At 32.6% G+C, this 13869-nt stretch overlaps 1 protein-coding gene across 1 annotated transcript in view; it reads right to left on the reverse strand.

Moving 5' to 3' along the window:
- Positions 1–743: 743 nt before the first annotated feature.
- Usp47 (ubiquitin specific protease 47) overlaps positions 744–13869 on the reverse strand; it is a 507668-nt gene continuing 494542 nt past the window's right edge. The window contains exons 35-36 of the mRNA XM_089246367.1: positions 13108–13284; positions 744–9496 (exon numbers count right to left, since the gene is read on the reverse strand). Of these exons, the coding sequence (XP_089102493.1) occupies positions 13137–13284 (148 nt within the window). The 3' untranslated portion in view covers positions 744–9496; positions 13108–13136. The remainder of the gene's footprint in view (positions 9497–13107; positions 13285–13869) is intronic.

The raw sequence follows: 13869 nt of genomic DNA on the forward strand, positions 1-13869 counted from the left end.
TTTTTTATGGCTGCCCTCCATGGGTGTTCTCTCTAATGATGTCGGTAGTCATTGACAGCACCTCAACATGCAAGCTCACAGAAAATCTAATTTTCCGCTAAAATCCAGAAAAATTTTAACAAATCCTGAGAGCAGGAGGAAGGGTTAAAAATCCAGTCTCCTGCCTAAATCTGGAGAGTTGGCAGGTCTGGTCCCTCTGCAGGTATGGTCTCCAAACCTTTAGAGCATATTCCAGTGCAGGACCAACTAAGCCTCGGAAGAATGACTTGAAAGAACGCAAAGCTTTTTGAAAATTAAACCGAGCATTCTATTTGCTTTTTTGACCACCGCTGAACAATGTTCAGAAAACTTAAGCCGCTCTGTTTCAATAAATATATTTAGAGACTCCCTACATTTGTTTTTTTAATGTACAATAATGTAGATTTTTAATTTGTATATCACACACACATATATGTACTTCTATACATGTGTTGTATGTTTTTTTTTGGTCTTTCGTATTTGTATGTTGTGTGTTTGCTTCTCTTTGTATCACCGTAATTGGGCTGGTGCCTGTTGTGAGTGAATACATAAATAAAGAGCTTTATTCCTCACCAGGATTCCAATACAATATCACAATTACAAAATGAATACCTTAAATTGTTTTTTTCCAGCACCCCACCAAGAGACTTCATTTCCAGAAAATCAAAACAAAATTTCTGACAGATTCAATACATCAAATAAAATTAGTCAGCAGTTTTTTGGGTTTTTTTTTAAATTTCAGTTCACTTTATTTAAACACAGAATGAGAAAACATTTTTACATACATTGGGGCCACTGTTATTCATAAAAACAGAGTCTGTGCTAGGGCATCAAAGTAATGAATTCTTTTTATCACAAAAATTTATACTCACTGCATCAATTGAACAATAGAATAATCTCAAAACATTTTTTTAACAAAATATGGCAGCAAATATTCATTAAAGTGAGAACAAATGCATCACTTTTAAAATCTTTTTAATCTACAAAATGTTAACAATTTAAATGCTTTCAACAACTAAAAAATTTAACACAGATATAAAATATAAGAAATGCCATTCCTTCATTTTTTTTCTTTTGATAAATCAGAATTTTTATCATACACATAAAATTCCAGACTTGTGTTTAAGTACAGCATTGTAAACCCAACATGTATGAATGACTATCTAAAAATATGTGATATAAAATGGAAGTACAGAAACATAATCAAATCCCACTTTACCCAAAGTCTGGACTGTAATGTAATAAAGTTTTTATTCCTTAAAATAAATTATTTCATTACATAAATTAATCTTCCCCTTGAATAAACTTTTACCTCATTATGAAATATATTTTAGGAATTTTAATGTAGCAAGTAATAAATAGATTGAAGACTAACAAGGGTAGTCTTGTGAATAATTCTAATCCAGACATTTTTTTTGCAGCTTTAGAGGATATCTGCAGAAGAAACCAGAGAAAACACAAATAAAGTAGTGTTATACCAAGCAAGAATTAATCTAAGGTCCAATTACAGACACAACTTTATAACAGAGTTGGGACGCTGACACTTTTTCTTACTGCTTCAAAGCATTTCATACCAAATTTGTACGTATATTCTGATTAACATCTCTTCCTACAGAACCAATTGATATGTGAATATTTTTGTAAACTAAAAGCTTTCAGTCAACACTTTTTCAGATTAAAAAATTTCAACTTTTTACCTATCTTCAATGAAGATGGTTACACCGTAGCTGCATAAATAAAACACCTGAAATAGAGCTTTCAATTCTACCATGACTCTTACACACACTTACTTCTAAAATCTTTTTCTATCAACTATTTGTGTGATGTTACTAGTGACCACGAAAAATACCCTTGTTAAAACTTTTTAATCTTCATAAAAATGAAAATTTTCAATGCTCTTTGTGAAAACTGTTGTAAAAGCGATAATATAGCTCACAACATAATAGCAATACTTCATGATTTTTGTACAAATTATTACATCCTTCATGAATGTAGGAGCCCTCTCTGTGCATTCCTTTTTAATGAATATAAAATTAGTTTGCAAAACGATAAGTTTTTTTAAATATATAATCATATTTTTTTTATTTAGAATTCTGACTGAAATCATACCATCTGGATTTGCAATCCTAATGATAATTTTTTCAAAAATTAAACGCGTGTCAACAGTATAAATATATATACATTACTCAAAATGGAAGCACAAATTTCAAATTGGTTCAGCAGATAATGACACAAGCCATCTTGTCTGTAGAAAAAATATACATTATTACCAGAAATGATGTACTAGGATATAGTGTGGAAAACATTTTTTTTAAATATAAATATGGCAGGATTAACATCTTTTCTGATTAAATCTAAATTTTATAACAGTTTGTATTGTATATACAATTGTTTTTTCTTGCTTTCAGAAATAATTTACATTCTCAACATATGCAAACATTACTTTAGAACAACATATGAGTATATAAGATGTAATTTTGAGTATTGAAACAAGGATACACATAATTATTTCTTTTCCTTGTGTTCACATCTATATATTTTTATATCAAATGAATTCTTGAATGAACACCTCTTTCAAAATATAAAACAAAAAGTAGCTTTTGTTCATCTTCCCTCAATGTGTCCCACCATGCAGACGACTAATTATGATAAGACTATTTTTAGTTGGTTTTGTGGTTAGAACTTGTCATAAGTAAAAGAGCGAAAGAAAGTGTCTGCAAGTGAAAAATGCTACGCTAATACCTTGACTGATGAGAAAAACAAATCAGTATGAGATTTCAAATATAACATTCATTTTCATTGCATATTTATAACAGGCACATTTATTTTCCACTGTAAGTTTTCAATCCTTATGATGTTACCTGAGCAAATGTTGACTTTTATAAAAGACCACAGATCACATTGTGCATTAAGAGACGTTAGTGATGGAAAATTTAAATTATTTATAATTTTAAAATATATGAGCACCTCGTAAAATCGTGTATCTTTTGATCAAATCATAAAAAAATGTGAATCATTTTTTTAAATTCTTTTTTTTTCTGAGAAATCTGTTACAGTGAATTGCTGCATTAAACATTCATATTAATAGTTGTTTTGACTTGGTATATAATCTTGAATCAATATAAAATAATACATGAATTCTTCCATATTTTTTTAATATTTTTCATGGAGGTGCATGAAGAATACTTAATCTACTGTTGCAAGACTGCCTTTACTGGAGATTTGGGCTCCTTCTCATTTCTCATGTGGAGTGTATTTGTGTATATATATAAAGGGTGTTTCATTAAGTACACAGTTTTTAAAAACTGAGATTTACATGAATATCAACATAGTTGCAGCACTGCCACCTTGTTTCATTATTACAAAAAATCATTTAATCTTTGAATTTAAATTTTTAATTCATGTTACAACAAATTTAGGGTCCTTATCAGAGCTGTCTTGAAAGCATCCAGAGGCACTGGGCAAAGTGATGTTCTTAAGCACTCTACTCTATTAAAATTTTGGAATTATTATTTAATTTTGTTCACTTACTACATGCCTAGCAAAAAAAAAAACACATGCTCCTTATTGAATATAAAAACAGGACATTATATATTTAGGTTTTTATCTTTTGTATCAGTTTCTACTTGTGTTTTTGTCAAAAAAAGGAAAATCTAATGTAGAGTAAAAAAATAAAAGACCTGACGATGGGTTCTGAACACCATGGAACAAATTTTTCTAAACTAAACTTGTTATACATGAGAGTTGTAAGACACTGGCTATAATTACCTACACCAACAAAGAAATGAAAAGCATGAGCATTGAAATAATTTTTTTCTTCATTTGCACAACCAAGGGCGTAGCGAGGGGGGGGGACTTGAAAAAAGGGAAAGAGGTGGCCAAATCTATTGTTTTTTCACTTTGGTCCTTCCAAACAAAATTTCTGGCTACGCCCCCGTGCAAAACAGAATTTTCTGTTTGGTTTATGATTCAATTGATGTAATGCAACAACTTGAGGTACAAGAAATTAATTCCATGGATAAAGAATGGATGAAGTCGATTTCTCATCATTAACTAAATATTTCAAATATGTTTTTTAAAGACACTTCCTTCATAAAAATCTAAAAACAAGCAGCCCAAATCAATTTTTTTTTACATTCCAGTAATAGAACGCAATTGAGATTTTTTTTATAGGTATACAGAATTTAAAAAAATGTTCTGATTCTTGGTATACCTGATGTGTTCTCTCATGTCTGATTCAATTATTGAATGAACTTTTGGTCCACTCACAGGGCTGCACTTAAGACGGCCCTGGCCCCAGGTACAGGAATTGGGGAGGGGGAGAATTCACTCTTTAATTACTCATTCAACATTACAAAGAGGGGAGCAAAAATGTTTTCCTCAGATGACCAAATATCTGGTTGTGGACCTGTAAACGAGTTGAGTGTATTATTGAATATATTTCAATTACTTTTTTGCATCAGTTTTTAATGGAGATAATGATATTCAATATACGGATGTTTCAAGGGATAATAAAATCTTCAACAATATTCAAGTGGAAGACATGGAAGTCCTAAATCTTCTAAAAAATGTATGAGCAAGCAAAGCACCAGGACCTCAGGGAATGTGCTAATGAATTGTTGGGGTGAGTTGCACAGATATACAGGAGTAGTGTTGCTCAGGATATCGTCCCAAGGGATTGGAAACTTGCTAATGTTGTTCCGATATTTAAGAAGGGTAGTAGAGAAGCTGTGTCCAATTATCATCCAGTGAATTTGACGAGCTCCCTCTTGAAAATTTTGGAAATTATTATCAAAAGGCAGCTTGTGAAGTGGATAAACTAGAAACGTATTGTAAACATATGGATAAATGTATTTGTCAGATAATCAGCATGGGTTCAGGAAGGGAAAGTCATGTGTCACTAACGTCCTTTAGTTCTATGATCACGTGATGAAGGATTTGGGGAAGGGCAAAAATGTAGATGTTCATTACCTTGATTTCCAGAAGACATTTGATTGGGTCCAACATGGTAAACTCTTGAAGCATTTACACGAGATTGGGATTGGGGGCAACTTGCTGAATTGGATAGAATCAGGGTTAAAAGATAGGTTACAACAAGTTATGGTGAATGGGGAATTCTCTGGTTAGACAGGTGTCACAAGTGAAGTTCCTCAAGGAAGTGTCCTTGGCCCTATACTTTTTTCACTTTTTATCCATAAACTAGATCAGGGTATTGATGGGATTGCTAGCAAATTTGCAGATGACGTGAAGCTAATGGGGGATAGTCGGGAATAAAAGCAATAGAGAGTTGCTCCAAACAAACTTAAACAGGATTGCAGCACGGGCAAATTAAAGGAGCATGACGTTTAGCATTGACAAGTGCATGGTCGCTCATTTTGGTTCCAACAACCCACGGTTCTCTTACGAGTTGAATGGTGTCACTGTCGTGGATGTAACTAGGGTCACCTATGTGGGAATTTTCATTGACGAGCGGCTTAGGTTTTCTGAACATTGTTCAGAGGTGATCAAAAAATCGAATAGAATGCTTGGTTTCATTTTCAAAAAGGTCTCTTCACATTCTCCTAAAGTCATTCTTCTGCGTTTACGAGGCTGAGTTTGTCCACGACTGGAGTATACTGTAAGGTTTTGGAGACCATACCTACAGAGGGACATAGACTTGTTTGAAGGGGTGCAGAGAAGAGCTACGCATGTCCTTATTGGCACATGGGGCTTGAGTTATGAAGAGAGACTTTATTTTTTGAATATGTTTACATTGGATGAACGTAGGTGTCGGGGAGATATGATCAAAGTGTTCCAAATTTTCAACGGGATGGATAGGATGGACAATGAACTTTTAATACACCGTCAATCGACTGCTTTTACAAAGGAGCACCAGTATCGATTGGTAAGAGACAATGCGAGGTTATGGTGTTGCCAAAGGGAATTTTTCTTTAATAGGGTTGTTAATAAATGGAATAGCTTACCCCCGGAGGTAGTAAATTGTAACAAAATCAACACGTTTAAAAAGAAATACGATAAACATGTTGGGGTAAATCGAGAAGTTATCTATACTTAGAATTAGACAACCATAAGTATTCTTTGTCTTTAAGGGCATTGCATAATATTTCATCATGTATATATATTGTTTGTAATTGCATTTTTAATTGGGTTGATGTATTTTTTAAATATATGATATCCATATTTGTTATGGGCATCTTTTTCTCAGCCACCTCATTGGGCATTTTGCCTGTTGTGGCCTTGTATTTATATAATATATTCAATGTGTGGTGAATGTTCCAACAGATATCTATATGACGGAACTAAAAGATGATTGGAAATATGGTTAAAAGGTAGTTTACAGAAGATAGTTCAAGAAACATGGTTTTGAAAAATCTTTGATTGCTTTACATTGCTAGAATGTAAATCGAAAATTTAATTTTACTGAATCAATTCTTTATCCATGGAATTGATTTCTTGTATCTCAGTTTGTTACATTATGTCACTAACATTTAAACCAATCAGAAAATTCTGAAAGGAAAGAAAAGAACTCCACTGACTAAATGTTTGTGCTTGTCATTCCTTTGTTGAGTCTATCATGATTATCAGCATTTTGGTCTTTTTTAACTAGGGCCATTCTAACTTGAAAAATTTCTTCCTTTCTAAATGGAGCCCATAGTGAAAAGAAATAGCCAACAGAAATAGACTTACAGAAGCCCAGAGTTTATATAAGAGGTGTTATTATAGGTGTATTATATTATTATATGGTTATTACAGGTGTTATTATAATAGGAGTTATTATAACATTCTACGAGTATGGATTTTTATGCAATGGTTGAGCATATCTACTATTCTGAATTACAGAGGCTTTGTCTACTATTGTGGTAGATATCCTCAAAGGATTGAGACGTCAGCTTAGAGAAGTAGAGGAATTTATATTGTTGGTTGATGGTGAGCTAAATGACATGTTGGTGATAGAATGACAAAGTGGCTCCTGATTGTTTGAGTGAGGTTTGGAGGCTTTAAATTTACATGAGTTAGTTTTGCTATTGTCTTGGTCCAATGTAAAAGTTGTTTTTTTTTTGTGTGTGTGTGTTTGTGTGTTTTTGGTGCTGTCTTAATTAAGTGTAATCTTTCTTCCTTCCTACTGAAATTTTCTTTGCATTTATTCATTTCTATTGCTTCACACTTCATAGGTGGGGAGTAGTAATGTGATTTGGAATAAAAGTTGTCTGCGTTCAGAACTGGATATAGTGGTGGTCATTGAGAAAGGAGCATACAAGAGTAGCAGATTTTTTCTGTTTGTCCCAGGATTTTCTCAGAGAACAACATTTACTTCCAAGACACAAATCACATTATCAGAACTATGAAGCAATAGAGAGATAATTAAACAAAAAGCAAATTTCAGTAAGGGAGGAAGGACTACATTCAAGTTAGACATGGAAGCCAGTTTTATAAGGCGATCAAGACAATAAGAAAAACTAACTCATGTAACCTAAAAGGCTAACATCACCCAACCTATCAGAAAAGGATATGTCATACTAACATGTCACTTGCCCAAAGTCACACAAATGTAAATTCTTCCACATCTATAGTAATTCCTGGTCCTCTGAGGAGATTGCATCAACTCCTTACTCACCTCTCACCTGCTCTGAAAATGCCCACCACAGAGGTAGTGGAAGAAGAATTCCTCATAAAGTAATAATAGTTTAGGGCAGTGTTTCTCAAAGTGTGCATTGTGGCTCAGAGGTGAGCTGGAGACTATGATTTGTGCGCCTACTCATACTCTGAAGTAATTCATTTATAAGTGTGTGTGTGAAAATATCTATTAAACTATTCTGGGGAGTATGACAGATGAACCATAAATTGGGCAACGGGGCTGCGGATGACAAAAGTTACAGAACCACTCCATAAAGGAAGGGTTTAAGGAATCATCTGTGTTCCAAAATATGTGCATGCGATCATTAGGTCTTTTAGTTTTTTACTCTATAATGAATTTTTCATATAATTAGATAACATTTCGTCTATTTCTATTTATTTTGGTGGCAAAGATGTCTATGTGAATGTATATGCTCCTTATTCTGTGTTGTAGCTATAATACATCTATATTTGTAAGTACACATTTTTAAACTTTAAGCAATTTACAAAAAATTTCCCATTCAATAAATTTTTATCCTGTGATATCAATGATATCATAAGGGGAATATAATGTGTTAATATTTGAAGATAGAGATTTCAGATCTGGTGCATGAAGCCCACCAGAAGCCACTGGTATCTGATATAGAAGCCACATCTTCAACTACAGAGCTATGGCAAATCAAGTATAAATTGATTTATTAAACTATTAAATTAATTATTAGAATAACATTGTGATATAAATTACAATTGTGGAAAAACTTTAATTTTTATTATGTATTTAACTTTGCATGGTCCACAGTGCCCGAAGCAGTGCTCAACATGTTCGACCCATTTCATGACAAACTTTTCAACTTTTATAGTTATTTAATTTATATATATAGTTATTTATTAAATTTTCCTCACTATTTTTAAATGTAGTTACTTTACTTACTTTATTTAAATGCTAAATGTTTTACTTTTAGTATTTTATTGATTTTCTTGAGACATTCAATTTTGGTTTTGAAAGAGGGGATAAATTTTTGGAACCAATGAATCACTTATTTTTTAACACAAAGCATAGGACCTTAGATATATATATATATTCTGATGAAAATTTGAATCCCCAAAGTTTGACAAGACCATCTTCCAAATGAAAAAAAAACGTTCAAATTACTTTCTGTATTAAAACTCTCTATAATACCTTAGTACTGAAATTTGAACTATAAAAAAATAAAGGATTGAAAATTCTTATTGCTCATTATAAACACTCACCAACATTTCCTACTACAATATTTTCAATGCTCCTTCCGCAATTCTACTCCATCTATTTCTGCTTTGTAAACAAAAATTTCTAAAAGACTTGACTATATTTAAAATAAACCACCTTCTAAAGCTTGAAAAATCAGACAGTTACTCTCAAACTTTTCAGAGAAAATTTTTTTTATAACAATCTTATGTTCAATATTAGCAAACATTTCAATTGCAAAAAAATAACTTGATAACTAAGTTTACTTATCAATAAAAAGTCCATCAAAAAATGCTTCACATGCGCAAGTAAAGGTGTGAAAATTTTCAAAAGTGTGATTGTGTTTTTTTTCTTTTAACAATCAAATAAAAATTCTTTAGCTACAAAACAAAGAAAACAATGGCAAAAATTAAAAAGAACATCACAGAATATAAAATACACAACATAGTGGGCACCCAATGATATTCCTTGATCTTTGTCTTTATACAAGGAAGCAATAATATACTTTCAATCAAAACAGTTTTAGATCTTTTCTTATGTTTTAAAAATGCACAACATTGAGACACATGAAAAATACAAAATAAATATGTGTCCTTTTGAGGCAAAATCATCTAATCTTGAAAGATGAATAATCACCTTCTAGAAAGAAGAACAAAGTATGGCATTGAATATACATGAATATCATTTTAAGTAATTTGTAAACAAATTTGAATAAATAGTAAAGTATGAATAAAATTTTAAAACTTGTGTGTGTTTTACTGTGCAACTATAGACTAATAGACAATGTATTTAAATTATAGGCTTATGCATGCAAATAAATAGGCCTATGCTTATATTAAATTTTGTGTGAAACTTGGTAAATTCATTATTGAGAGCTTTGAAATGCATTTTGAAGCTTTAAAAGAGGATTCATTAGGCAAAACACAAGTTTCTGAGTGACATGCTTATTTCAAAACACTGAATGCCACTGGAAAATTATTATTCAAGCTAACTTTCCAAAAACAAAACAATAGAAATACACTCAATGCTCAATATAATGACTTTCCCCATCTCATCCTGTCAAAAATGTATATTATATAGGGAGGGTTGTTATATTGAGAGTAAAACATATATGATAGTCATTCTATGAAAACATTTGGGACTTATCCTACTGGTCATTGTAATGGAATGGTCGCTATATAATACAGGGTCGTTATAATGAGCATCGAATGTATATATTTTTAAAAATGAGAACTTATATATATGTTACGGTAAAAGTCAGAAAACTGGTAAAAGTCTAAAATACACTTGTGAACATTTTCATTTTGGACTTTTACCAAGTCAAAGCCAGTTTTTAATGAATCCATTAACCATAATTAACTTATTAGTTCTTGACACTTATTAATCAATTAATAATAACCACTGCTCTACTACCCTCCCAATAATTAATGAATATAAATTGCCATGCATCCCTCCTCCTCCTGTATATGTACTTTCATCCCATATAAACGGAACAACTTTCAACTTCAGCCCGATACTGGCTACTATAGGAAACATAGGTACCAACGACATTCATAACAACCTTATTTTCAGCATGCAAGCCGTTATGATATACACAAATTATATTTCATTTTTGTCACCATATCCAGTGTAAATAGAACCCATAGCACCCTTGATATAACAAGGCGGTGGATCAAGGCTTCTTATAAAGGAGAATGGAGTGATGTCTCGGAAATCACAAAAGAAAAGCAGGATAGGGCATAGCAGAATATATCAGCATAGCGATAATACTGACGTCACACTTTTGATCAAAAATAGCAAATGAGTCAGTCTGGTATTTCAAGGAGCTCTAATGTGAATGTTTCAAACTTTGAAAGGGTTTCATATTATTATTCATCTTCAATTTTTAAATGTATCACTACCAAAATCAATACATGGAACTAAATCATTCAATGTTTCCTTCAACTACCCAACCTTAATGATTCAAACAATTTATAGGTATGTCCTAAAAAACCAGTCAGAAAAGAGCGATTACTTTTAAACTTTTTTTTTACCCATGCTGACGGGTATCCAGCCTCAGGGTACAGAGATTCGACAAATAATGGAAATCATTTTTTTGGACATCAGTATCACACAATGATACTATTTATTTAAATATGCAAGTGCTGAAAAAATTAGTTAAATCCTTAAAATTTGACATTTTTGGTCTGATATTCACATTTTTACGAACACGCTATAGTCAGGGAGTAAGTGAAGTAAAGATCAAGGATTGATCTTTGGAGAGGGCACACAGGATTGGGGGGGGGGGGCACAAGTAATCTCTTTCAATGAATTTTCCAGTTACCAATCTCTAAAAAGCATAGTGTTAAATTAACAAAAATTGGTTAAGGTAGCATAAAAAGGCATTTTCATGAGATATTTTTTCTTGAGTTCATTTCTAGTCCAATGATTTACAGCAGAGTAATATCAGTGAATAACATATTTATTTCTTGGATAAAGTGCACAAGATAAGCCAGATAATAGATTAAGATAATAAATGCTAATAAAAATAGCCAGACGATATTCTACTGGACCTCCTACTTCTCCAATACACAATACCCAACTGATCTATGGCTCTACTATATAAAAAGGGAAATTTTTCCAGAATCCCCTGGGCTTACTATCACATAATTGCTAATTTACATATACTGATGACACTTTCTAAAAATGTATATGTACCAATTATCTCTTCAAACAAACTCAAATTAAACAAATATTATCTCTAACTTGATAATTACACAAATTATAAACCAATATAATATATACTTCACTTGAGCAAAAATACATAAATAATATATACGGGGTGATTATAAAAAAACTATCCTGACATATGGGCCCCTAACTATCATACCATTCACAGAAACTGAATGAAATTTTGGCATAAGGTATTTTGATGTATGCACTCAAGAATGATATGGAAAACAACAGTGTCACTCTAACAGTTACGGTTACAGTGAGAAAATTTCAAAAATATCAAATGGCAACACCAAGTTTTTTGTATTGGAATGCGATCTCCATACTGAAAAACACTAAATAGCATTGGAATGGCACCTGTAGCACGAAAATCCCCGGAGCTAGGCAAGGAAAAAGTAAAAAGGACTTTGCCGTGCACCAGAGCATTAATGTTCGTTTCATTCGTCACACCGTTTCTTCGGCTGAGATCCCAGCCTGATTAGTCCTCCACAAGGTCATGTGGAAAATTTGTGAAACACAATAAAATGCTTTATTTTATGCTGCTTCTCTGTCCTTATTGGTTGTCCTCACTTTTAGCCTATCTACCGCAGGTGATTTTCATGCTACAGTTGCCGTTCGAACGCTATTTAGGGTTTTTCACAATGGAGATCACATTCCAATACAAAAAACTTGGTGTTGCCATTTGATATTTCCGAAATTTTCTCACTGTAACCGTAACTGTTAGAGTGACACTGTTGTTTTCCATATCATTCTTGAGTGCATACATCAAAATACCTTATGTCAAAATTTCATTCAGTTTCTGTGAATGGTATGATAGTTAGGGGCCCATATGTCAGGATAGTTTTTTTATAATCACCCTGTATATAAATATATATAATTCTTTCAGTCTAACACTGTCCCCCCACCCCCATTTTTGGTCAAATCATTCAAAATAATTTTTTTTTAGTAACCAAAAATGGCATCTTGAAATTTTTGAAATTGAATCTTGGCCAATGGCTTTGTGAATATATCTGCACTCTCGATTTTTAGTATTTTAACGACACCTTTTCCAATGAAATCTTTCACGTAATGGTATTTTACATCTAGAGACGTGCCACCTTTTGGAATCCAGAAATGTGGAGATTCTCCCGAGGGGGGGAGGCCAGCACTCAGCCTCTATCAAAAAAAATTCACAAATTTTTTTTTAAAAATAAATTAAGACCCCCCATTCCATTCCTCCCGCCCCCTCAAGGCAGGTTCAGCATTGCCCCTGAGCAGAATATAATTCCATGTCAGTCTTTCCATGCAGAATAGAGAAATCACGATTATATACTCTTCATAAAACATAAGTGTTTCCTTATGTTTTATGCACCTCCGCTAATGCATGTTGTAAATTTCATATTATTTGCATGCTTCCTTCATGGTGTTGCATTTACGGTGGCCAGCAGTGTAAAATGGTAAAAGAAAAAATAAAATGGTAAAAGAAAAAATAAAATGTTTATTAGATAATAAAGTGTTATATTAGAAAAATATCTAATATAATAAAATAATAATCTTACCTCAACAATATCCAATCCATCATTCATTTTCAGTCAAGGTCAGGAACTACCAGTGATGTGCTCCCTACATTCTTTACTGAACTACATAAGCTTTTACTTGGCAAATCATCAACAGTATATATCTTCAACGCCTTTTCTTTCCTCGGAGAGAATGTAGGTTTATGATTTTTGTTTGACCTGAAAAAGCGGAGGAGGCAGACAATTAAAACTACCCATTCATTCGAAAACATTAGATGTTTTAAGTTTAATATTATTTATAATACAATAAAAACCTTCTTTTATGGACACTGGTGGAACAAAAAAAATTTGCCCATAAAAAAGGAAAAGGGTGACCATTAAGACGAATTTTACTGCAGTAAGAAAAGTTGGAAAGTATCTAACAAATAAAACTATTTCTCATGTAAGGTAAATGACTTTTTAATTATGTCTTAACCTATTAAGCAGCAATGAGATATGTCATCTTCATAAAAAGCAGATATTTTGATAATTTAATCATTTTTGTCGCACCATGGTCATTTTCTGCACACGAGGGCTATTTAGACCGGGACCTACAATTTATTGCCGATTCCGAACGGCAGGCTCGTTTTTTATACTAATCGAGAGGTTGGTGCTCTAACCCCTCGATGGGGGACTCCTTGCGGTAGCAATTTTTTGCTGCAGTCAAGTCACCGTTTTTTGTTTTTTTTTGGTTGTACCCCTGTGTCAGGAAAGTTTTCTGACAAGGACGAACCGGGTATCGAACTCGCGACACCTCTAAACCTC

Source organism: Pholcus phalangioides, unplaced genomic scaffold (genome assembly GCF_987345545.1).
Source record: "Pholcus phalangioides strain wild (caught in Gottingen) unplaced genomic scaffold, Ppha-v1.0 ptg000017l_1, whole genome shotgun sequence".
NCBI lineage: Eukaryota > Metazoa > Arthropoda > Arachnida > Araneae > Pholcidae > Pholcus > Pholcus phalangioides.